This window comes from Propithecus coquereli, unplaced genomic scaffold (genome assembly GCF_000956105.1).
Source record: "Propithecus coquereli isolate 6110/MARCELLA unplaced genomic scaffold, Pcoq_1.0 Scaffold299, whole genome shotgun sequence".
NCBI lineage: Eukaryota > Metazoa > Chordata > Mammalia > Primates > Indriidae > Propithecus > Propithecus coquereli.
This window is the reverse complement of record NW_012148607.1, coordinates 2724102-2751053: the sequence shown is the minus strand read 5'-3', so window position 1 is coordinate 2751053 and position 26952 is coordinate 2724102. Positions and strand designations below refer to the sequence as shown.

The 26952-nt window shown below is 38.5% G+C and overlaps 1 protein-coding gene across 3 annotated transcripts in view; it reads right to left on the bottom strand.

Annotated features, from left to right (window-relative positions):
* Positions 1-24340, bottom strand: part of EIF2B3 (eukaryotic translation initiation factor 2B, subunit 3 gamma, 58kDa) — a 110529-nt gene extending 86189 nt beyond the window's left edge. For 2 of the 3 annotated variants that reach the window (XM_012649055.1, XM_012649053.1), the window contains exons 1-3: positions 24112-24340; positions 21164-21320; positions 18016-18161 (exon numbers count right to left, since the gene is read on the bottom strand). In XM_012649055.1, coding sequence (XP_012504509.1) covers positions 18016-18161; positions 21164-21311 — 294 coding nt within the window. In that variant the 5' untranslated portion in view covers positions 21312-21320; positions 24112-24340. The remainder of the gene's footprint in view (positions 1-18015; positions 18162-21163; positions 21321-24111) is intronic. The other variant, XM_012649054.1, reaches the window with a different exon arrangement.
* Between the last annotated feature and the right edge of the window lie 2612 nt (positions 24341-26952).

Genomic DNA, 26952 nt, shown 5'->3' with positions numbered 1-26952 from the left:
GCTGAAATGAAAAAAAAAAAAAGAAAAAAATAGAGAAATTCTATTCATGTTTACTGTGTGAAGCTAAGAAGAAGTAAGTAAGCATATATTAATTTTTAATTCTGTTAAAATGAATTCTCTATAAAAATGCTAGCCACTTCTCTTTCAGGATTTGGATATATGCAATTTAATTTTAATCTCCAAATACACTGATTTGGAATACAGAAAAAAACAAGGGCTTTTTTGTTCTCTCAAAATTTTCACTCTAAAATAATTTAATATACTGAATTTATATTAAACAATTTCATCCTTTTCCTTTGGTCAGACACAAATGCCCCATGGAATAAAAATATCTCTGCTTTATTAGTCTAGTAAAACAAACATTTCAAGAGCATAAAACATGCTCTTACAATTACATTACATATTTTCTGCCTGAATTTGGATTTCATTTTGTCCTGGAGACAACATAGAAATATTGTCCAGTTTACTTGGAAACCGGAAAGTTTGAGAGAAGGTCAGCAGAGGGTGGCTAGCAGCTGTGATAAAGGAGAATTTATAACAATGTGAAAAAGACAACTAACAAGTTTTTTTTTTGGTTTTGTTTTTTATTTCAGAGTATTACAGAGGTACAAGCACTTTGGTTCCATAAATTGCCTTTGCACTGCCAAAGAAGCATGTCCACCCCCAGATACCGGGCACAGCATCCATTAGGTGTGGATTTACCCATCCCCTCCGTTCCTGCCCAACACCCTGCCCAACATCCAATGAATGTTACTTCCCATATGTGTATATTAGTGTTGATTGATTAGTACCAATTTAATGGTGAGTACATGTGGTGTTTGTTTTTCCATATTTGCCACACTTAGGAAAATGGGCTCCAGTTCCATCCAGGATAATAGGTAGCTCATCATTTTTTATGGCTGAGTAGTACTCCATGATGGGCACTTGGGTTGTTTCCAATCTTTGCAACGGTGAATTGTGCTGCTATAAACATTCGGGTGCAGATGTCTTTTTTATAGAACGTCTTTTTTTCCTTGGGGTAGATACCCAGTAGTGGGACCGCTGGATCAAATGGTAGGTCTACTTTTAGTTCTTTGAGGAATCTCCATCCTGTTTTCCATAGTGGTTGTACTAGTTTGCAGTCCCACCAGCAGTGTATGAGTGTTCCTATCTCTCAGCATCCATGCCAACAACTGTTCTTTTGGGACTTTTTGATAAAAGCCATTCTCACTGGAGTTAAGTGATATCTCATTGTGGTTTTGATTTGCATTTCCCCGATGATTAGAGATGCTGAGCATTTTTTCATGTTTCTTGGCCATTAGTCTATCTTCTTTTGAAAAGTTTCTGTTCGTGTCCTTTGCCCACTTTTTAATGGGGTTGTTTGATTTTTTTTCTTGCTGATTTTCCTGAGTTCTATACAGATTCTAGCTAGCAGCCCTTTATCAGATGTATAGCATGCAAATATTTTCTCCCATTCTGTAGGCTGTCTATTTGCTCTAGTGATAGTTTCTTTGGCTGTGCAGAAGCTTTTTAATTTGATCAGGTCCCACTTATTTATTTTTGTTGATGCTATAATTGCTTTAGGGGTCTTCTTCATAAATTATTTGCCTAGGCCAATGTCCATAAGAGTTTTTCCAACATTTTCTTCTAGAATTCTTATGGTTTCATACCTTAGGTTTAAGTCTGTTATCCACTGTGAGTTGATTTTTGTGAGAGGTCAGAGTTGCAGATCCTGTTTCAGTCTTCTACATGTGGCTATCCAATTTTCCCAGCATCATTTATTGAAAAGGAATTCTTTTCCCCAGTGTGTGTTCTTGTCTGCTTAGTCAAAGATCACATGGCTATATGAGGATGGTTTTATATCTGGGTTCTCAGTCCTGTTCCATTGGTCTATGTCTCTGTTTTTGTGCCAGTACTATGCTGTTTTGGTTACTATAGCCTTGCAGTATAGCTTGAAGCCTGGTAAATTGATGCCTCCCAATTTGTTCTTTTTGCTTAAGGTTGCTTTAGCTATACAGGGTCTTCTCTGGTTCCATATGAAGCACAGAATTATTTTTTCCAGATCTGTGAAAAATGATGGTGGTATTTTAATAGGGATTGCCTTGAATCCATAGATCACTTTGGCAGTACAGACATTTTAACAATGTTGATTCTGCTGATCCATGAGCATGGTATGGTTTTCCATCTGTTTACATCCTCTGCTATTTTCTTCCTTAGTATTTCATAGTTCTCCCTATAGAGGTCTTTCATCTCCTTAGTTAAATATATTCCTAGGTGTTTTATTATTATTTTCTTTGTTACTACTGTGAAAGATATTAAGTCTTTGATTTGGTTCTCAGTTTGACAGTAGTTGGCGTATACGAATGCTACTGATTTGTGTACATTGATTTTTGTAACCTGAGACTTTGCTGAACTTATTTATCAATTCCAGTCTCTTGGCAGAATCTTTGGGGTTTTCTAGATGTAAGATCATATCGTCAGAACTAACAAGTTTTTAAAAGCCCCAAAATCAAGGTTTTATCACCCCAAAAAAGCAACCTCTAAGATTAGGTATGTTTTCTTTTCTTATTAATTCCACGTGTGACCTCGAGTAAGTCACTCTCTCTTTGGGCCTCCACCTCCTTATCTATAGGATGAAAGGGCTGCACCATCTCTGAAGTCCTTTATAGCATAAAATTATATGATTATAAAGGTCAATCTATTTTCAATTCTTTATCTAGAACTATGCTCTGGGTTAAGAGGCATTACAGGTTGAGTTTTCTTACCCAAAATGCTTGGGATCAGAAGTGCTTTAGATTCTGGATTTTTTTAAGATTTGGAATGTTTGCATCATACTTACTGGTTCAGCATTCCAAATCCAAAATACTCCAATGAGCATTTCCTTTGAGCATCATGTCAGCGCTCAACAAGTTTTAAATTTTCGTCAGGCATGGTGGCTCACGCCTATAATCCCAGCACTTTGGGAAGCTAAAGCAGGAGGATTGCTTGAGGTCACCAGTTTCAGACCAGCCTGGACAACATAGTGAGACCCTGTCTCTATTTTTAATAAATTAAAAGAAAAAAGAGAGAGAGAGATCCCAGAGACCCCTTAAAAAAAGAGAGAGAGACCCCTGAGAGCCCCCTTGCCTTTTCTGCCATGTGAGGACACAGTGAGAAGACTGCCATCTATGAACAAGGAAGTAGACCCTCACCAGACATGAATCTGCTGGTGCCTTGATCTTGGACACTCCTGCCTCCAGAACTGTGAAAAATAAATGGCTGTTGTATAACTCACCCAGTCTACGGTATTTTTATTATAATAGCCCCAACAAACTAAGACTGAGGGAAATTATAAAATTGAATGCAAACAGGAACAAATTAACCCAACAGTATTTCAAAGGGATAATATAACTACATCTCAGAAAGTTCCCTCATGACACTTTCCAGTCACTCCCCACCCCCCCACCTGCTGCAGCAACAACCACTATGCTGAGGGTTTTTTTTTCCACTACAGGTTGGCTTTGCCTGTTTTCTTATTTCTCTCATCTTATAGTGTAGCTCTATGAGGGCAGGGATCTTGTTTATCATTATATTTATAGCATCTATTAATAGAATAGGCATACAGCAGGTATTCAATATATATTTATTGAACAAATTAAAAATATTAATATTTTATAGATTAAATGTCTACGGCCAAACCCCCCGAACATGCCCGATCTTGTCTGATCTCAGAAGCTAAGCAGGGTTGGGCCTGGTTAGTACTTGGATGGGAGATTAATTAAATATAAGCTTGGAAGGGACTTATAACCTCATCTAAGGTCACACAGCTAGTGGGTGATAGAACAAGAATTAGAATCCAGGTCTACCCGTCTTTGTGAAAGTTCTCACCATGCCACTCTACGTCACCACAAAAATAAAATAAAATAATCCTCCCTCTGAGAGAAACTGCTTGGGGTAGAGAACCAGCTATGTCAGTAAACTTAGGGCTTAGTGGGAACTTACAATGCAAATAAAGTGAACACCAAGCAACCAGTGCCCTAATCAATCCCTCTGATCTACAACCACTGAAACTCATCCTTAGGTTCACATAAACATGAGTGCCTATAACAAAGGAGTACAGAGCTTATTCTAAATGTTTACAAAGAACTCACTTCCAACTGTCCTTCATTCATTTAACAAATACATACAATGCACCCTCTCTGTGCCAGGCCCTGCTATAGTTCTTGTCTCACAGTTTAGTGAAGAGAGATGATGATACGAAAATTAATTTTAGAAGGCCAGGGAAGGCTTGTCAGAGCAGATGATGCCTAAGTTAAAAGCCTAGGTAGCTACAGGCTACTTCAAATGAACTTCTTGGTCATGGTGACAAAATACTTACTGACTTCCCACAAATTGTACTGGCCCATTCCACTACTCAGGCTGTAGTGTTACCTCATGATTCAGAGCAGGACAGGTGAACCCACCAAGAATTTCCAAGTACCTAAGCCATGTGAGCTGCTTATTATCCAAAGATAAAATTTATGATGACAGCCTATGTTATCACAATTCCTAGTTAGTACCTTTCCCTACTACCCTACAGCCCTTCATTTCATGAAATGGTCCTACAGAAGGAAAAAGACTCAAAGGAATCAGGCTCAAACACAGAGCTTGCAAGTTTTTTGGCTACCAAATGAAATCCAAGACTGCAGAAGTCCCATCTCACAGACCAGAGTTCCAACAAGTAGCAGTCCGTGAGAAGGTAAGATAAAAAAAAAATTTCAAGCTTGTGGATACATCTACTAGGGTAGTACAGTTATGAGAAAAGCTCTATTGAGATTTCCTAAAGGAAAAAAAAGGCTCCAAAATTCCTGCATACAAGTTCTTTCTGTCACAACCCCTGAGCTTTCACTATGCCACCAGTGGGCTCAAATAAGGCATCATCGAGGATATATTGAGGCTGTCCTAGGCAACCACAGCCCACCAAAGCAGTCACAAGAGCAAAAGGCACCACTTAATAAAGTATTTAAGCAAGTTGGGACCAAGTTTTCAGATCTTCCCTTGACCAAACTGTATTCACTCTTTTCAAGCAGATAGAAATCTGACAAAAACAAATTCTTGGGCAAAATGAAAGGTTCCAGGAGAGAATGACAGAGATTTTTAATTTGATAAAGACATCAAACAGTCAACTGAAAATAACTTGCATTTAGCTTTTTGAACATCCAAAAATAGCATATATGCTCAATCTTTCTAATAAGCTGTCTCCAGGATGGGGATTTCATCGGCATAGTTTGTTCTTTGTTGCAGCATGTTAGCTGTTTCACAAGATATATATAACAATAGTCCTTTTTCTACATCAAAGGACTTAAATAACTAAACCTCTAATAACTAGTGTGCTAGTATCATTATCCCTATTTTCTTGGTTGTGAAACTGAGGCAGAGAGGGTAAATGAGGCTTGCTTGAGGCCAAATAAAGATTTCTGTCTAGATTATAGAGAATTATCAACTCTGCAATTTCTAAATTAAAAGAAGCAATGAGAACTGAAATATAAGATAAATACTTTAAACACAGGCTACAGGACTCTATTACAGATTCAGTCTGCTGAAGCCTCTTAAATATACCTCACTAACCTGTTCTCAAAGCACTTATCTAAGGAATAATTGCATTCTGTTTCTAAAGCACAAAACAGCACCAATGGCTGATTACCCCAGACATTCAGAGGAACAGCTCTAATGTGGGTCAGGCTCAATGTCCAAGGAATGAGCCAGTTTTTTTCTTTTACATGCTGATCACAGAATGCACCCTTACTTAGACAGGCTTCTTGCTCACTTGGCTCTAGACATAGGACAGGAAGTCTTCCTACATGACTGGAATCCCCTCCACTTAGCGAAAGGTATCAACAAGCAACAGCTGCATACTTGCAAGACAAGGATACTACATGAGTCCTATTAGAAGATCTGCTGGGTTTTAAATACATTTTACATAAAAATATTTCATTAAGAGTTCTACACATACTAAGAATCACTGAATTGTACATTTTAAAAGAGTTCTATACATACATACAACTATCTAATCTACACATAAAATTCTACAGACTCAAAAAAAAAAAAGAAAAGAAAAAAGTAATTTTGAAAATACCAGACCAACTAACCTGTTTAAAGCCAAGAGTCTAGAGTTAGAGTAGATTATAAAGACTACTGATGCTTATCTTTTGGAGGCAACATAATAGAGTGAAAAAAGCATGGGCATTTGAGACACACAAATATGTCTCAAAACCCAGGGCTGAGTTCTAGCTTCAGTTGAGCAATTTACCAGGTGTGGGATTTGGGGGAGGTTATTTAAACTCTCTGAGTATCAGGTTTTTCAATTGCAAAATAGAGTAATACCATCTCCTTTTAAGGTGACACACACTAAGTATGAAAGATCTCCTTTGTGATCTTCAGAGCAAATGTTTCAGGCAACCCCAAAGAAAATAAAAATTACATCCTCCTCATCATAATCAGCTAATAAATTAACTCCCTACTTTCACGCAGTCTATAAAAAGAGAAATTAAGGTTCTAAAGTAATAAATTAATTTCTCAAATGTACTCATTTATAAAGCTTTAGCAAATTTAAGTATCCGCAGAAGTGCTCAACAGGCTACAGACAGAGATCTGTAAATAATCAGCAGTTATCACTACTATTGCAAAGTAGGGTCTCTGTTGCTTCTCAATCCCCTCCTTTTCCATCTGCCTTTCTGTTCTCCCCAAAACAGTTCAATTTCTGAAAAAAAATCAAATTAAACCTTTAATGTATATAATTCAGGCTGCCACTCAGAAGAAGGCTACCAGTTAAGCTACTTAACTGACATGTTTTCTTTTTTTGTGATTTCAAAGAAACACAGACCGGTGTAAAAATTTTATAAAGTATGTTTACTTACACTGAATAAGGCCTTCATATCACACAATTTGGAGGTAAAAATATTCCCTCATATTTCAGCTTTGTAGTAATTCCTCAACTGTTCAAGCATCTACCAAAATTTTCACACTTTTTTAGGAGTTATTCTATCCTACTACCACTAGAAATGTCTATTCCTGTTAATGTTCCCACCATCACAAATTCCTATTCTTCCTATAAGACTTGATTTGAAAGTCACATTCATGAAGTATTCCTCCTTCAATAAGCAAACCCAAGCAGTGCTTCCCGATGCTCCTCTAGAGGGCACCTAGTACTCTCCCAACTCCTCTTTACCACATCTGTAACTCATTCTACTACTGCACTCTCAAATAAAAAGTGAATTTCCACCGAGACATATACCATCTGGCTATACCTAGTAGACATTATCCTTTTAATCCCTTGGTTACTCAATGCATTTACTGAGACTTTGGCACCTACTACATAGTCTTTCAAGTTACTCAAGCTCTCTGAGACCTACTTTTCTCATTTGTAAAATGAAGATAAAGACAGGATCTACCTCTGAGTGTACTTGGGGAATTAAATGAATTAATGCACATACAGCACTTAGCATGTAGGCTTCTGGCGTTGGAAAACTGGTGGATTAAGATAACCCAAAAGTTCCATTATGAATACCTAAAAATTTTGGATAAGATATAACAAAAAATTATTTCAAATACATACTTGAAATTACAAGAAGAAAGGGAAAATGCAAAGTGCCAGAATTGAAGAAGGAAGTGAAAGCTGAGCTGAGGCTTCAGTCGCCCTAACTGGGGTTTTTAAGGGCTACATTGGGCCAAAAGATGTGGCTTGAAGCTGGTGTGAGAAAGGACTCTTCTCGGTCCTTACAGACTATAATATTTAAAGTGGCTGCTCTAACCCTTTATTATCCCTTAGGTTCTGTAATCTGAAATACAAAAATTTCTCCTTCTGACTCTAACCCATTCCAATCTATCAAGAGACAGGAAATGCAGGGGGGAAGAGAGATAACTAATAGCAATTATAGTATATTAACATATAAAAATGCTATGCAGTAAGTATGGGAACAATTAGGAGAGGCAGTTAACCCAGACATGGAGGCTAAGGAAGGCTTCCAGAGGCAATGAAGTTTTTTAGCTAAATCCTGAAAGATAATGAATAAGACATCTCTTGTGCCCCACAGAATGTGGGCCCATCTTTTTATTCCAGCCATTGCTCTGGCAATCATCTATGTAACCTGACAGCATTTCACTTTGTGCACCAGTCATCTCTCATTTTCTGCCATGAGACTTCTAGTAACTACCATGTGGAATATCTGCAGGAACCTACTCAGCCATCCCGCCACACATGAAAATCTTGAAGCGTAAGGAAGTTTATACACCTGGGGCAACCTTTGACCAATGGGGAAAGGAAGTCAGCGAATAAATAGTTCCCCTTTCTTAGTCTTAGGCAATTACTCTGAGGCATATTCTACGTGGCCCCTTAGAAGGTCTCCAGTGGAACTGAGCCTCAGTTGTTCACAATAGTAACCAAGTCAATAACACCCTTTTAGATTGGCTTTCCCTCTTTCCCTACTTTCCTCATTCCAAATCCCACTCCTATTCCTTGGGATCACTTGCAAAAATAAACGAGCTGTACACATATCCTTACCTCAGGCTCTGCTTTCTGGAGAAAACCCAGACTAAGACAGATTACCAGGAATTAGTAATTTAGGTAGGAATGGAAGGAACTGAGAGTGTTCCAGGCAGGGGTGCAGATATTCAAATTTGTGGAATTGCAAAGGCATAGTATATTTAGTAAGCTAAATGCAGTTACACATCTCATTAGCCCTACAAACTTATTCTTTGTCCGGCAGCCTCTAATTTTGTGAATGCCACCACTATCCCATCCAGTTGCTTTTGCTAGAAATCTGTGAGAGTCATATTTGACCCCTCCCTCTCTTTGTCCCTCCACATCCAATTAATTAGCCACAAAGCTCTCCTAAATATTCTCCAGTTGGTCTCCATTTCTCCATCACCACTGCCATTGCCTTGTTTTGCTCCTTCACTATTTCTTACCAGGATTACTGCAGTAACCACTCAATGGGCTTCTCTGATTCTCTTCACACATGCAGTTATATTTATAAACATTAACCTATTAGTAATCCTTCAAAGTATCCCTACAGGATAACATATATATTTTATTCTTACCTCTATCTTAGACTGTATAGCATAGTATAGTAGTTAAGAGCATAGGCTTTGAAATAAGAGAACCAGGTTCAATCACCAATTCTTCCATTAAACTCTCTTAAGACTCAGTCCCCTGATCTATTCTCGGTAAGGTATGAAGGCTGGAGCTGTCCTGGCCCTAAGAACTCTCGAAACTAACAAACTGGCTGGGCACAGTGGCTCACGCCTGTAATACCAGGACTTTGGGAGGCCAAGGCAGGAGGATTGCTTGAGCTCAGAAGTTTGAGACCAGCCTGAGCTACAGCGAGATCCCATCTCTACAAAAAATAGAAAAATTAGCTGCATATGGTGGCATGCACCTGTAGTTCCAGCTATTTGGGAGGCTGAGGCAGAAGGATTGCTTGAACCCAGGAGTTTGAGCTTGCACTAAGCTATAATCATAGCACTGCACTTTAGCCCGGAACACAGAGCAAGATCCTGTCTTAAGAAACAAAACTAACAAACAAAAAAACCCAAAAAAAAACCCCAAAACCCAAAAAAACACCAATACTCTATTTCAAAATAAAGCCTACTACTAAGGAGAAATTGCCAGGAGTAGAATCCAAATTGAGCAAGACTAGGACAATCGATGCAGAGGAAAGAGAAAAGCCAGATAAAATGAAGAGAAAGGAGATTTCAAAAGAGGGGCTCTAGGGTTGTGAAGCTAGAAAAGCTATCCTGACTCATCCTTCCCATCTAAAAATTTAGGAAGACCAATTTCAGATAAAAATTAGAAATAGAAAAGGACTGCAGTCAAATCCCATACAAAGCTATTATCAAAAAACATAATAAAGATTAGCATAACATCCCCACAGACAATAAAAGCACATATGAGAAAGACAAGCCCATAAAACAGATGAAATCCATAGCCTAATATCTCAAAATAACCTAAAGTAAGAAAATGACAGAAATGTAAAAGCATAACATAAATCTGAATTAGCAAAGTTAGAAGTGAGATGAATTAGAAATTTTAAAAAATCATTTCAGAAATAAAAGTTAAACTAGGAAGAACACAAGAGTGAATAAAAGACAACTCACAACACCTTAAGAGATACAGAATATAAAAAGGAAGAAAAGCCTAAAATTGAAAAAGAATAAACAGATAAAAAGAGTTTGAGGCAGAGTAAGAGAGAGAGATGCTACAAAGATTCGGTATATGTGTAAGAGTCCCAAAGACTAAAACAATGGATTAAAACACACACCCAAAATGGTAATTCTAGAAAAGTTTTCTAATACTAAAAAAGACTGAAACTTCGCTTGAAAAGAACATACTACATACCTAAAAAATATGATTCAGAACAATAAATGGGATATACTATATAGTAAAACCATAAAGTTTTAAAGAAAAATAAAAACTCCTTTGGAAATCCAGACAAAAAGATCAAGTCACTCATAAGGGAAAGAAAAATATTTCTATCTGGGCTATTTTGACAGCAACACTTTATGTCAAAAGATAATAAAAGAATGAATACATTTAATATATTCAAGGAAAAAAAGTGAGTCAAGGATTCTATATCCAAATAAATTGACTTTGAACTATAAAAGCTGCAGATAACTTATTGAACATTGGTATCATGAGTCCTTCTTAAGGAATCTACTAGAAATAAACTTCAGATAGTCAAATGACTGACAAGATAAGGAATAGGGACTGGTGGCAATGATCATTAACAGCTGCTAACGACACAAAATGGGAGACAATTAGATAATTATGTGCTTCCAGATGGAAGAACATACCTCCTCCTATGAAGCAGTCTTGCCAAAGAATTCAAACTTGAATTTAATCAAGCCTCTAGGTTTAATTACCAATTTGCAGAAAATATATAGAGAAGAACACTTATTAAATGACACCACAAGGTTTCAATCAACAAAATGCAAACTGTGGGAAACAGTTTCTTCAACAATTAAATTATAAGGGGAAAAAAGAGATGGAGGGAAAATTTATCTATTAAGAGACTTAAGAGACATTTCAACCTTATGTGTACTCCTTATGTGTAGTCCTAGTCACCTCCTGAGTTAAACAAACACATTTAAAAATGTTCAAATTATATTTATTAGACAACTATAAACTCAAACACTGATTGGATACTTGATAATACCAAAGAATCATTATTGATTTGGTTTTTTAGGTTTTTTTAGGAGTGACAATGGTATTGCTTTTTTAAGTGCCCTCATCTTAGCAATATATTATAGAATATTTACAGAAAAAAATAATATGATGTCTGGGATTTGCTTCGAAATAACATGGAAGGAAGCAAGTTGGGTAGGGATATAGATAAAATAAGATTTGTCATAGGTTGTTAACTGATGAAGCTGGGTGATAGATACGTGGACAATGGTCTGTTTATTTTTGTAAATGTTTAAAAATTTCCTTAATAAAAAGTTAAAACAACAGCTATGTCTAGTCCACAACTGGTGTCTTACAAATAGCAATATCATTATTAATCTTATTAGCTGACTCTAAATAAATATTTGCTAAATGAATCCTTGGGATATAAATAAGACTGAATGATTTGTCAACAAATATGAAGCACCATTATGGAGAAAATATGAAATCTAAGAACGTTCATATTATCAACATGAGTTGTAAGAGTGTAGCTCACTCACCCAGGGCCTGGGAGAATGAATGAACCAATAATCTCTCTTGATAAGTCAGGGAAAGAGTTTGGGCAGCTGAAATAAAAAAGTCAGAACCAGTAAATCAGTAAAATTGTGGGGTTAGTTAAAGCGAAATGAAGTAGAAGATGGTGATAGAAAAAATAAACCAAATGAAATATGCATCCTTTAACCGAAAAAAAAACCCCACCACATTACTTAGCAAATATGGTATCGGCTTCAATATTCTATTAGCACATATGATGGATGTTTCCACATACAAGTAGGACTACAATACATTTAGCAAATGTAAGGCAAATAAAAAAGATTATAAATTAAAATACATTTTAAACAAAAAAGCCAAATAAAGTGAATGTACTAATCCGTCCTTTCTTTGAGAAAAGTGGTAGCCAAAAAGGATGACCTCACAATAATATTGGGAAACTCAATCTGGAAGAAATAGGTAAGGATAAAAGAACCAAAAGCTAATAAACCCAAACTTTAAAAAGGGAATGTTCTTTTATTATAATAACCTCTCTTGATAAGTCAGGGAAAGAATTTGGGCAGCTGAAACAGACCAAAAGAGCCTCCAAATGTTTAGGAAGCTCTTTTGTGAGCACAAGACCAAAAAATAGGCCCAAAGGGCCATTGCTCTTAAACCATAGCACAGCACGTGCGTACAACTTTCTCCTTAAGAGAGATACCAGACATCCCCTTAGCAAACACAGACAAATTGCCTTCTTCACTTTCTTCAACTGTTTATGTGCAATTCCACTGCCCTTCCTACAAGTTTATGGTGATCCCGACAATTCTGAATTTTGGCTTAGCTCAGGTTTTACCTTGTTCTTAACAGCTAATGGGAGTCTACTTATGTTCCTTCACAGTTAGCTTTGTTGCGTTCTACTCTAGATTAGAAGGCAAGTTGATGTGAAGCTAGGATTTCAGGGGCCATTGTAATAGAGAAAATCAAGTAAAGATAGCAAAGACTCGCTGGCCAAAGTCACAGCTTGGAAGAAGCCTCCAGAGGTAAGATTGTATGTAAGGATGCTATATAAATGATGTGGGGAAAAAAGGGGTAAAGGAGGAAAAGAAACGAGACCATACAGAAGAACTTAGTGAAGATTCTAATCTTCAGTGCAAGGAGAAGCCCTAAAACAAGGAGTAAATGATCCAAGTCATAACAAGAGGCAGTATCTTTGGCAGTTATTTGACTCTGCTTCTCATGCCCTCTCTCCTATTTGCCACTAAGTGTTAGAAGAACACATTTGCATGAGACTCCCAGGATCTCTAATTTCAGGGGAGGCCAAAAATAACATTTCTAAAATTTAGAGACTAGGGAGCAAAGAGAGTTTACACCTCCATCCTAAACATTTAGAAAGTAGCTTAAACAGCCTCTGGGAAGACCCCTAAAAATGCTAAGCTCTTTGCAAATCAAAACTTCAATAAGATACTACCTCACCCCCATTAGAATGGCTATTATCAGCCAGGTATGGTGGCTCATGTCTGTAATCCTAGCACTCTGGGAGGCTTGCTTGAGGTCAGGAGTTTAAGACTAGCCTCAGCAAGAAAGAGACCCCATCTCTACTAAAAATAGAAAGAAATTAGCCAGGCAACTAAAAATAGAAAAAAATTAGCTGGGTGTGGTGGCACACACCTGTAGTCCCAGCCACTCAGGAGGCTGAGGCAGGAGGATTGCTTGAGCCCAGGAGTTTGAGGTTGCTGTGAGCTAGGCTGATGCCAACGGCACTCTAGCCTGGGCAACAGAGCAAAATTCTGTCTCAAAAAAAAAAAAAAAAGATGGCTGTTATCAAAAAAAAACAGAAAATAAATATTGGGGAGGATATGAAGAAATTGGAACCCTTGTACACTGTGGTGGGAATGTAAAATCTTATAGCCATTGTGGAAAATAGTATGGTGGGCCCTCAAAAACTTGAACATAGAATTACCATATAATCAGAGATTCCATTTCTGAGTATACGCCCAAAAGAATTGAAAGCAGGGTCTCAAAGAGATATTTGTACATCCATATTTGTAGCAGCATTATTCACAATAGCTAAAACACGGAAGCAACCCAAGTGTCTGCAGACAGATAAAGGGAAAAGCAAAATGATGGTATAGCCATACAATGGAACATAACTCAGCCTTAAAAAGGAAGGAAATTCTGCAATATGCTACAACATTGATGACCCTTGAGAATGTTATGCTAAGTAAAATAAGCCAATCACAAAAAAACAAATACTGCATGATTCCACTTAAATGAGGTACTTTTGAGTAGTCGAAATCATATAAATAGAAGGTAGGATGATGGCTGCCAGGAGCTGGGAGAAGGGGGCAATCAGTGTTTAATGGGAATAGGGTTTCAGTTTTATAAGATGAAAGTTATGGAGATGGATGGTGGTGATGGTTGCACATTATGAAATGTGTTTAATTCCACTGAACTGTACACTTAAAAATGGTTAAGATGATAAATTTTGTTATGTGAATTTTACTATAATTTTAAAAATTAAAAAAAAAAACCCCAGCTGGGCATGGTGTCTCATCCCTGTCATCCCAGCACTCTGGGAGGCTGGCATCACCACCTCGGCTCCACCTCAGATCATCAGGCATTAGATTCTCATAAGGAACGCGCGGCCTAGATCCCTAGCATGCGCAGTTTACAGTAGGGTTCACGCTTCTGTGAGAATCTAATGCCGCTGCTGATCTAACAAGGAGGTAGAGTTCAGGCTGTGATGTGAGCGATGGGGAGCAGCTGTATATACAGACAGAGCATCACTCGATAGCCCACAGCTCACCTGTTGCTGTGTGGCCCACTTCCTAACAGATCACAGACCAGTACCAGTCCACAGCCCAGGGGTTGGAGACTGCAGGTATAGCCTACTACACACCTAGGCTATATGGTAAAGACTATTGTTCCTAGGCTACAAAACTGTACAGCACGTTACTGTTCTGAATACTGTAGGCAACTATAACAGTGGTAAGTATTTGTGTATCTAAATATGTCTAAACATAGAATAGGTACAGTAAAAATATGGTATTATAATCTTATGGGACCACTGTCATATACATGGTCAGTCATTTACCAAAACAGCATTATGTAGCACATGACTGTATATACCATGTTCAAGGATTAGAAGAGTCAATATAAAGATGTCATATCTCTCCAAATTGATCTATAGATTCAATGTACTTCCAATAAAAATTTCAGAAAGCTTTTCTATAGAAATTGACAAGCTAATTCTAAATTTATATGGAAATCTAAAGGACCCAGAATAGCCAAGGCAGTCTTAAGAAAACAGCATAAAGTTGATAGGTTTATACTACATGATTTCAAGATGTACTATAAAGTTAAAATAATCAAGACAGTGTGGTATTGAAGACAAACAAAATGACCATTGAAACAAAATAGAATGGACAGAAATAGACCACGCATATATAGTCAATTGATTTTTCTAAATGTACACATAGGAAAAAAGCAAACCTTTATTCCTATTCGCACCACATAAAAATTAAATCAAGACGGGTCATAGACCTAAATGTAAAAGCTAAATCTATAGAAGTAAACATAGAAGAATACCTACACAAACTTTAGGTAGGCAGAGATTTCTTAGGCCACAAAAGATAAGACACAAAAGAAAAGAAAAAAAATCAGTAATTTGGATTTCATCAACAGTAAAAATTTCTGATCATCAAAAGACTCCAATAAGAAAGTGAAAAGACAAGCCACAGACTGGCTGAAAATATTCACAACACATATCTACCAAATGCACTGCATCTAGAATATATAAAGAATTCCTATAATCAGGCCGGGTGCGGTGGCTCACACCTGTAATCCTAGCACTCTGGGAGGCCGAGGCACGTGGATCGCTCAAGGTCAGGAGTTCGAGACCAGCCTGAGCAAGAGCGAGACCTCGTCTCTACTAAAAAATAGAAAGAAATGATCTGGACAACTAAAAAAATATATACAAAAAATTAGCTGGGCATGGTGGCACATGCCTGTAGTCCCAGCTACTTGGGAGGCTGAGGCAAAAGGATCTCTTGAGCCCAGGAGTTTGAGGTTGCTGTGAGCTACGCTGACGTCACGGCATTCTAGCCCAGGAAAAAGAGCAAGACTCTGTCTCAAAAAAAAAAAAAAAAAGAATTCCTATAATCAGAACAGGTGTGGTGGCTCAGGCCTATAATCCCAGCACTTTGGGAGACCAAGGTGGGTGGATGGCTTGAGCCCAGGAGTTTGAGGCTACAGTGAGCTATGATTACACCACTGCACTGCACTCCAGGCTAGATGACAGAGTGAGACCCCATCTCAAAAAAAAATTCTTAATATAAAGACAAACAACCCAATTAAAAAATACGCAAATACTTTGAACAGATGCTTCATCAAGATATACAAATGGCCAAATAAATACATGAAAAGGTGGTCAGCATCATACTATCAGGGAAATATAATTTAAAACCACAATGAGATACTACTATACACACACCTACTAGAACGGTTAAAATTAAAAAGACTGACAACACCAAGTGTTGATGAAGCTATGAAGCAAATACAACTCATATATTGTTTTTTGCTTTGTTTTGGGTCTTTTTTTTTTTTGCCCTTCTCATTTGCTGAAACATATATTGTTGATCAAAGTATAAAATGGTACAACCACTTTGGAAAGCTGTTTGGTAGTTCCTAATAAAGTTAACCCCACAACCTAGAATATTTTCACAAAAAGACTTGCAAAACAATGTTTACAGCAGCTTTGTTCATAATAGCCAAGAATTAGAAAGAACCCAAATAACTGTCAAGAGGAGAAGGGATAAATAAATAGCAGTATATTCATTTAATGGACTACTACTCAGCAATAAAAAGGAACGAATTAGCTATACCTTCAATAATGTGAATAAATCTAAAAAATATTATGTTCAACAAAAAAAGCCAGAACAAAACAGTATGATTCCATTCATATGAAGTTCATAAACAAGTAAAATTAATACATAGTGATAGAAACAGAACAGCAATTGATTTTGCAGGTGGGAAACCGACTAGAAAGAAGCACAAAGGAACTTTCACGAGTAATGAAACTCTTCTAGATTTGGATAATGGTAACCTGGGTGTGTATTTAGTACCTGTGCATTTTACTGTGAATAAATTATTACCTAATAAAAGGCAGGGGAAGGCCATATATAGATCTGCATTAACTTTTTGTTCTTCAGTGCAAAGGGAAGTTGAAAAATATTAATACATCTATTTGCAGTCACCAGAAATAGCAGGAAAAGTTTGTCTCCCAATTAAAACAATATGACAACATCACAAAGACCGTATTTTTTCCAAAGAACATCAATTGTAGGACAATCTACAGATCTTTCTCAGCTTATGGGCTACAAGCCACTGGGGAGACTATGTTCTCATATCCATATGCTCTTGTTAGCTTCATAATCAAAGCAGACGGAAACTTCAAATATTATCACATGGTGGAGGGTCTGTGGAATTTTTTGAAAGTTCCTTTGTGCTTCTTTGTAGTCAATCTCCTATGTGCATAGTTAACTGCTCCTCTGATTTCTTTCTTTCTTTCTTTTTTTTTTTTTTTTTTTTTTGTTGAGACAGGGTCTTGCTCTGTTGCCTGGGCAACAGTGCAGTGGCATCATCATACCTCATTGCAACCTCAAACTCCTGGGCTCAAGCAACCTTCCTGCCTCAGTCTCCCAAGTAGCTGGGACTATAGGCATGCACCACCATGTCTGGCTAATTTTTCTATTTTTTTTTGTAGAGATGGGGTCTTGTTATGCTGCTCAGGCTGGTCTCAAACTCCTGGCCTCAAGCAATCCTCCCCTCTTAGCCTCCCCAAGTGCTAGGATTACAGGCATGAGCCACCACATCCTGCCTGCTCCTCTGATTTCTATTACCATATGTTAATTCTGTGTGTTCATGAACTTCATAAAATGGAATCGTCTGAAGCACATTTGAAGCATATCTTTTTTTATAAAGATACATTACTACTCAAAAATATTGGAAACTAGTGACTGTGACAAATGAATGTCTAAATCTTTACTGGTAATCAAACCAAAAAGTGGCTGAAGAGTACACGGGCAACAAAGTATACGATATAATATATTTTAAAAAGAGACCAGGTGAGGTGGCTCATGCCTGTAATCCCAGCACTTCGGGAGACCGAGGCAGGAGAATTGCCTAAGCCCAAGAGTTTGAGCCTGCACTGAACTGTAATTGGGCCACTGCACTTCAGCCTGGGCAAGAGAGCAAGACTCAATCTCTAAAATAAATAAATAAATAATTTCAAAATTAAAAAAAGTTTTGAAAACTGTAATGCACTGGGAAAACATAAGATATTATCTTAAATAAACAATAAGAGTTAAGAAATAGTTTTTCACCTTAAGTTTTGGATATATGTGACGCAGAGAATCTGCAGTTCCCTTCTCAGCCTCATCAGGAAGACATACAATGTCTGCCTTCATTTTCATCTTGAATTCTGCACATAGAGCCTTTTGGACATCCCTGGTTGTAACCACAATGACTTCTATAGCGCAAAAGAAAAAGAGAAGGAAAAATGCAAAAGCTCATTAATTTAGAAATGGTTTCATTATTTAAATTAGATTTGGTCTATTTCTAAATGTCGAAATAACTGCTAATATTATTGAGCATTTTCAATATGCTTTACCTGCATTCTCTCAATTAATCCTTAAAACAATCTCATTTTACAAATGAAGAACCTTGGACTAAAAGACTTTAAGTGATTTTTCTCAGGATGACACAATTAGAAAGCAGTAGAACCAAGACAAAACTCAGGTCTGTATGATTAGTGCCCATACTGCAACTAGTATGTTATATGCCACTTCTTGATGTAAGAATTTCAAAAGAACATACATTAAAACATACAAATGATATCACATTTTAAAGCTTCATTCAGTACAAAGATAGAGCTATCACCACTTCCTACCTGGTAGCCATTAGTACTTCACCAAGGATCACAATGAACCCTAAGAAGAAGCAGTTTTCACATAACAGATGTCTTCACTTTATCCATGCAGCTATCAACCACCGACAGAAAACTTAGGGTTTTGTCATGGCTCTTTGTTGAGATAATGTAATCCACTACAATGTAACATGTGTTACTAATATCTGAAGATCTGATTTTAGCATCTCTCCAATAATTTCCACTTGTTCCATGATAGTGCTCCAGGTCACAATTATCACTCCCTTTCACTGTAATCATTCTTCTCTTTTCTATTTTCTTCCCCTCTCTTCTTTCTTCCTCTCTCTCTCTCTCTCTCTTTCTCCTTCAAATCATTTAACCTTCTTTCCTTCCTTCTCTCTTTTTTCCTCTCCCCACCCTGCTTTCTTTTATTAATAGTAACTAACTCATTCATTCACCCAAAAAATATATTTAATATATAAAAGACCAATAAACACCGAGAATTCAGAAATGAACTCAACATGGTTCCTATCTTCAAGAAACTTAACATGGAGAAATTAAACATGGAAACAATTAGCTAAGGAAGACTTCATAGAAGAAATGGCCTTTGAGGTAAACAATGATGAATTCAAGTTCAACAAAAATTTCTTCAGTACATGATATATATAAAATGCTGATATTACAAAGATGAATTAGACACAGTACCTAGAGATCAAAAAGTCTTCTATGCCACTAACTAGAGTACAAAACAGTCCTTGAAAGGTGCTGAGATTAAAAAAAAAAATGTAATGGAAGAATGGAGGATAGAGCGATTAATGCTGTTTGGGATTTTGAAGAGAAAGTGACATTTCCATAGACTAGTGAGAATATTTTAGGTAAAGTGAATAGAGTGAAGGGAGTAACAGTGAATATGGAACAATAAGTCCATATTGGATCAAGATTCCTCTGTGTGGAAGGAGACAAAAGCTAAGCAGGGCTATGTTAACTTTTCTCTGTAAAATCATGAATACAAAAAAACTGAATATAGGCTTAGCTATTACTCCAGAATCCTACGTTTAGGAGGCACTTTCCAAATTGAGTGAGCCTCAGTGAGAAGGAATTTTCCATATAGTGGGTATTAAATATACTACAGGCTAGGTGTAATGGCTCACACCTGTAATCTCAGCACTCTGGGAGGCCCAGGCAGGAGGATTGCTTGAGGATGGGAGTTCAAGACCAGTCTGGGCAACATAGTGAGACCTTGTCTCCACAAAAAATTAAAAAATTAGCCAGGTGTGATGGAACACATCTGTAGTCCTAGCTACTTGGGAGGCTGACCACTTGTGCCCAGGAGTGCAAGGTTACAGTGAGCTATTATCGAGCCACTGCACTCCAGCCTGGGCAACAGAATGAGACCCTGTATCTAAATAAATAAATAAACAAATAAACAAATAAACCAACCAACCAACCACAAAGGTCACTCCCACATGTGAACTAAAGATATAAGTAAAAAGCAAAAAAAAAAAAGTTACAGATGACAAATCTATAAAGCATTACTAAAGGAAAGTAGGATATTTTCAGTTGTGTTAAGGCGAGTCACAATCTCCTTCATCTGTGAAATAGAGCTCTAAAAAGAAAATTTCTAAAACATATTTCTGGAGGGCCTGGTGGTACATGCCTGTAATCCTAGCACTTTGGGAGGCTGAGGTGGGAGGACTGCTTGAGGCCAGGAGTTCGAAACCAGCCTGGGCAATAGCAAGACCTCATCTCTACAAAAAATTTAAAAATCAGCTAGACATAGTGGCTTGTGCCTGTAGTCCCAGTGAGGCTGGGGCAGGAGGATCACTTGAGCCCAGGAGTTGGAGGTTGCAGTGATCTATGATGATGCCGTTTCACTCCAGCCTGGGCAACAGAGCAAGAGCGATCCTTTCTCAAAAATAAATAAATAAAACATATCTCTTCACGCCAATGTCATATAGACGACTGCACAGAAATATTTATAGTTCTCTCTCAAGAAGGTAACTCTGACAGTGGAATGAACACACTGGATTACAAGATTGGGCCTCAGGATTTGGTACTCTGGTTTGTTATATGTAACTGTAGGTTACCTCAAATTCAATGTGACCAAAGTGAAACTCTGTATTTTCAAGACTGTTCTTTGTCTCCTATTTATTCTTTTTCCTAGTTAATGGCATCATCTACCTAGTCACCCAAGCAAAAAGTAGAGAGAATCCCTAGACTTTTAAGGTTCTAGAAGTCAGGGCCTGAGCTGTCTTTTAAATTCTGTATACCTATGCTTAATATATTACCTGGTACATAACAGATTCTCAGCAAGTACTGACTATGAGGGACTTAATTTCCCAGTCTGCTCTTTCTAATATCCTTACAGGGTTTATATTGGATCACTGTGGGATTAGCTCTATAACATCATTTAGTGCTATCCTCTCAACATTTTCACACAGCAACAGAATAATGCTCCTATGTTCCTAATTTTAAAAGACCAGTCTTAGCCAACTATGAGTCCTAGTCTTCTCTCATTCATCCTCTCTTACCCTCATAATGCTGACCAATCACTGGGATCAAACAGCCTAAAAGTTTTATGAGTGCATCTCATTGTCACAGCTCACCTTCAAATCCAACACGCTCAAGCAGGTTCAATGGGTACCAAATTAAAGGTTTGTTTCCGACTGGAAGCAGAGGTTTGGGAATGCTGGAAGTCAGGTCTGTCATCCGAGATCCCCCCCCAGCTGCCATCACTACTGCTTGAAATTCCATTTTTACAAACTGCAAACACAGAAAAAGCAATTAACAAAAAAAAAAGTAACAAAAATCAAAGCACACACACCACTAACCCTATTTTTATTTAGGTTACTGATACCTACTAATGTCAAATATATAACTTCCAACTCTAGTATCCAGAGTAAGAAAAGCTCTTAGCTTCAGATAAACATTATCTATATCATACTCTCAGCTCCATCCTTGGTCAAAGTGGCGAGACAAGAATGAAAAAAATCTGGCCTTTCAGTTGTTCACAATTAAGTGGAGAAGACAAATTGAGTAAATTACAGTACATATCATTAGTGCCATGGCAGGAATATAGCCAAGATGCAATGGGCATACAATGAAAAGGACACCTAGTCTTCACAGAAAACACATGGAAGGTTTTACAGGAAGATAGTGCTTGAACTGACTCTGAAGAAGCAAGAGTTTACCATGTGGGTTCCTGATATTTGAGTTTTTATTCTTTGAAAACACTAGAAGACTTCTGACTAGAATTAATAGTAGAAACACAAGCATGTTAGGCTTCTGAAAAGTATAAAATGACTTAAAATTCCTCCAATGATTCAACCATCTGCTCCAGTCTTCTCATTACCCTCAATTATGAAAGATATCACTATAAACACAAATGTAGGCTTGTATCTGAACCTAGATTTACAGAACCCACTTACACAAATAAACCAAATTATTAATTCCTTTTTTCAAACTCAAGGTAATGAATAATCCTATCTGACATTAAAAAGAATCTCTTTACAGCAGCTACTACAGAACAGAGGCACAATAAAAGGTCATAAATCCTTATTGATTTAAACGGAAAGTATTCTTCTTTGACTTACAACAAATGATGTTATTTTTAAAATAAAAGAGTAAAATGCAATGTTCAGAAAAAAGAATCTATTCAACACCAAACAGTCAAATGATGTTGCAACTTTACCATAATTATAATCAGTCCTGGGCCCCCACACATCAATATCTAAATTATAACACTTAACGCTGAGTATACCCAAGGCAGGAAGTGAAGGCTTGCACAACACTCACAACTTAAAGATATGGTCATTTTGATTCCAGCAAGCATTGCCTCAAATTGGAATTTAACTTCAATTTGACAGTATATAACTCCCACCACATCTGATGTTGTTATGGAAAGAGTACTGGACCCTTAAGAGTTGACTTTAAAAAAAAAAGAGTTTAAAGACTTGAGTTTGAGTTCTCTTCTGGTTCTGCCAGTTATAGGTGGCATGACCAGGGGCCTGATATTTAAAAATCTCATTGTCCTCAGTTTCTAGAAGGAAGTCTGGTGGTTAAGTTTACAGACCCTAGAGCAGCCTGCCTGGGTTTGAATTCTAGCTGTGTGAACTAGGGCAAACTACATAACTACATAACTTTTTTCTATGCCTCAGTTTTTTTCATTTTATAAGATGGGGATAATCATAGTTTCTACTTTACAAAGTTGTAGTTAAGGTTAAATTAGTTATTCTACGTAAAGTATGCAAAATAATGTCCATCCCATGAAAGGCACTATATACAAGTGTTTGATATTATTAGACAGAGCTAGATCACAGAAAGCCTTCTGTGATAACTGAACCATGCTGTTTCATAATTTTGGTCTCTGCACTGCTACTCTTGCTTCTTAAGTTGCCTTTTTCTTTTGTCTAGAAATCCATCTATTACACTTTAAAGACTCAGCTCAAGAATCAAAGCCATTCCTAACCCTTCCCACCCCTCTAGGAGTTACTCCTTTTCCCTAGGTGCTTCCACTCTACTATGTACATATTATCTCAGTCTTTACAAGCTTCGTTGCACTTATGTGTTTAAATGTCTGTTTAAGAGCGACATTAATGTCTCTTAAAAATGTATATAAGATTCCATTTAAGAAGGAGTTCCTTACAACTATTATGTACCCATAATAATTAAAAAAAAAAAAAGAATGAGTTTCTTGAGAGACTGTGTGTTCATCATCACTCTACCCCCAGTAAGATGCCAGGCACTCAGTCAGTGTTTATGGAATGAGGATCTGTGAGCCTCACGACAACCCTGTGTAAGAGTCAAACTCAAAAACATATGCACAAGGGCATGAGAACCCAGCTCACTAGGACGTGAGGTTCCTGCTCTCAAGGAGGCTCTGGGTGAAGAAAGGAAACCTAGGAAGCAAGAACAGTTATCACGAACATAACTAATCATGATAGTAGGCAGATTGTCAAATGCTCAATGTCATTGTCACGACTATGGGTGATGGGAATCAAGGCAACGAGTCTCGCTAGCCTCCAAATCTTTAGAGAGGGTGTTTATGGCATCTCAGACATGCCTCCATCATAGCATTCGTGCCCTCTCCAGCAGTAAATAGATTTAAAAAAATAAAATCTGTATCACAATTGGTCTGTCATCCCACTGGGTGCTGCCTGAGGACAGGGACCTTACTGTATTCCTCCTTGTATTTCACTGTCCTGCACCCAAACTAAAAGTAGGCTGAATAAGTGAATGAAAGCTGGAGGAGAGAGAGTTTAGACAGTGCTAAAGGCGGCTGGTCCTGGGGCTGTGCTCACTTGTGACTTCGAACAGAACCTACCCTCCCCGAATCTCAATTTCTCCATCTGTTGCACAAGGTGGTTGGCTCGGTTTCTCACCAACCTCCCTTCTAGTTCGGAGACCTGGCTACACTGTTGGGTCGAGCTAGGACTCGAGCTGGCGACTCCGGGTCTCAGCACCCCCGCCTACCCACTCGGGTCCTCCTCGGCCCGGCTCGGCAAGCCGCCTCCCTCAGAGAATGGGGGCCTCGGGCACCCATTGGGCAGCTCACCCGGGTCAGCCAGCTCGTGCGCGGCCTGGCAGGGCAGAAGCCGCAGCTTTACCTCAGCTCCCAGCACGCTGAACCGCTCCCAGCGCTCCCCACGCCGCCTCTGACTGACAGCCCAACAGCGCAGGCGCGCGATGGCCGAGCAGCTCGATGGGACTCACTGAACAGACCTGCAGAGAAGGGTCGAGCGCCGAGCGATAGATGACGGAGCCAAAGCGCGCGCCGCGAAAAGGCGGGGAGGCGGGGAGGCGGGGCCGCCGAGGAGCGATCCCGAGTTTCCTGTGGCGTTCTAGGGTGTAGGACTTCGCCATCTGTGTCCCTTCGTCCATTCACACATTACCAACGTCTATTGCGTGTCCCTCGCAGGGTGCTAGGAACCCAGATGGAACAAGTCACAGCCTCTTTCCTCAGGGAGTTCCCATTCTAGGACCTGGCTCTGAATACCGCTCTGAAAGAGAGTTCATTGGGAGCACAATTTTTGGCTAGTTAGTGAAAAAAATCACCGAATGCCCTTGCAGGCCAGGGATTGCCAGGGCTTCCTATGTGAGAAACGTCTAAGATGGCAACTCAAGTCAGCTTTAGCCATCAAAACAGTGTGGCTGAAAGAAAGTAGCCAGCGGGAGAGTGAATGGTGGCAGAATAAATCAGAGAGGCAATGGGAAAAGCGGGGAGAATTCAGATCCTATGGGGCGAGTAGGCTATTACAAGGACCTTCAGTTTTGCTGTGAGACGGAAGCTACCAGAGATTGTGGAGCAGACGGACGTGATATGACAGGGTTTTAAAGGCTCACTCTGGTTGCTGTGTATAATAGATTCCCCGAAAGCAGGGAGGGAAGCACTTAAGAAGCGCAACTGCATGAGAGACCCCAAACACCTGAATCTGGACAACTCTCACAATAGTGAGAGACAACAATAAAATAATTGTTGTTCTAAGCACTAAGTTTTGGGGTAGTTTGTTAAGCTGCAGTAGATAATAGGAACAATGGCCATTTTCTCCTTCCCATGCACCCTGCAATTTCCTAATCTTTTGAAAGCTTCCTTTTTTTTCTATCTATCTCTTAAAACTTGAGTTGCTTTAGCTCTCTGCTAGTTAGGAGACAGAGTATGATTTCAGTCACAAAAATAAAGGAGTTTGACTTAACAATATTTATTAACTGATTGATTGATTGATTGAGATGGAGTCTTGCTATATTGCCCAGGCTGAACTTGAACTCCTGGACTCAAGGAATCCTTCTGCTTCAGCCCACTGAGTAGCTGCAGCTACAGGCCTGTGCTGCCACAACCAGCTAATATTTTTTTAAATTATTTTTTTAGAAATGGGGTCTTACTCACCCAGGTTGGAGTGCATTGGTGCAATCACAGCTCACTGCAGCCTTTGACTCCTGGGCTCAAGCAATCCTCCCGCCTCAACCTCCTGAGTAGCTGGGACTACAGGTACACACCATTGTGCCCGGCTTCAACAATATTTATTTATTTAGTGCCTAATATATGCCAAGCAATGTCTTAGATGCTAGGTGCTGGAGATACAGCAGTCAATGAAAAAGACAGGACTGTCATTTTTTTCCAGACTTTCAGCCAGAAGAAAAGGAGCACAGCTCACATCTTGCTTAAAAAAAAAAAAAGAAAAAGAAAAAGTGTGAGGCTTCTATCCATAAAACCAGCCTATCTCTGCTTTGCCTCTCCTTCACTTTAGGATGCTGGAGATGAGTTACTGAATAATTATTCATTTTAACTCAAATACAACGTAATGTGTTGGTAAAGGGGAACCATGGAGTGATTGATTCAGCCGCAGGAGACCTGAAGCCTGACTACCCCTTCCTTCTTCCTTCCACAGATTCTCTCTCTCCTTGGTATTAGATCAAGCAAGCAGAAGCCTTGGGAATTACAGCATGGGTTGTTTTGTTTTGTTTTTGAGATGGAATCTCCCTCTGTCACCCCTGCTAGAGTGCAGTGGTGCCATCATAGCTCACTGTAGCCTCAAACTCCTGGGCTCAAGCGATCCTCCTCCCTCAGCCTCCCTAGTAGCTGGGACTACAGGTGCACACCAACATACTCAGCTAATTTTTTCTGTTTTTTTAGTAGAGACAAGGGTCTCACTCTTGCTCAGGCTGGTCTCAAACTCCTAAGCTCAAGCAGTCCTCCTGCCTTGGCCTCCCGGAGTGCTAGGATTACAGGTGTAAACCACAGTGCCTGACCTACAGCATGGTTTTGAGGAATTAGTTATAAAGTAAGAACAGCAGTCAGTCTCATATCTGTCATTCATTTTAAATGCTTATATTTAAACTAGGAAATGTTTTCAGAGAACTAGAAGTCTTTCTCTTCTAGTTGAAGAAAGTAGTTGAGAGATGGCTTCAGCTGAAACTCATTTTAAATTATTCCCTGAGGGCAGCAATTCTCAAACTTCTTGGTCTCTGGACCCTTTACACTCTTAAAAATTATTGAGGACCCCTAAGAGCTTTTGTTTATCTGGATTATATCTATTGATTTTGACTAAGATAAAAAACTCGAACTGAGAAATTCTTAAAAAAATATCTATTAATTCATCTTAAAAATAAAAATAATAAAACCATTACACGGTAACAAATATTTTAATTAAAAAAGTAATTATGGCCGGGCGCGGTGGCTCACGTCTGTAGTCCTAGCACTCTGGGAGGCTGAGGCGGGTGGATCGCTCAAGGTCAGGATTTCGAGACCAGTCTGAGCAAGAGCGAGACCCCGTCTCTACTAAAAAATGGAAAGAGATGATCTGGACAACTAAAGGGATATATTTAGAAAAAATTAGCCGGGCATGGTGGCACATGCCTGTAGTCCCAGCTACTTGGTAGGCTGAGGCAGGAGGATCGC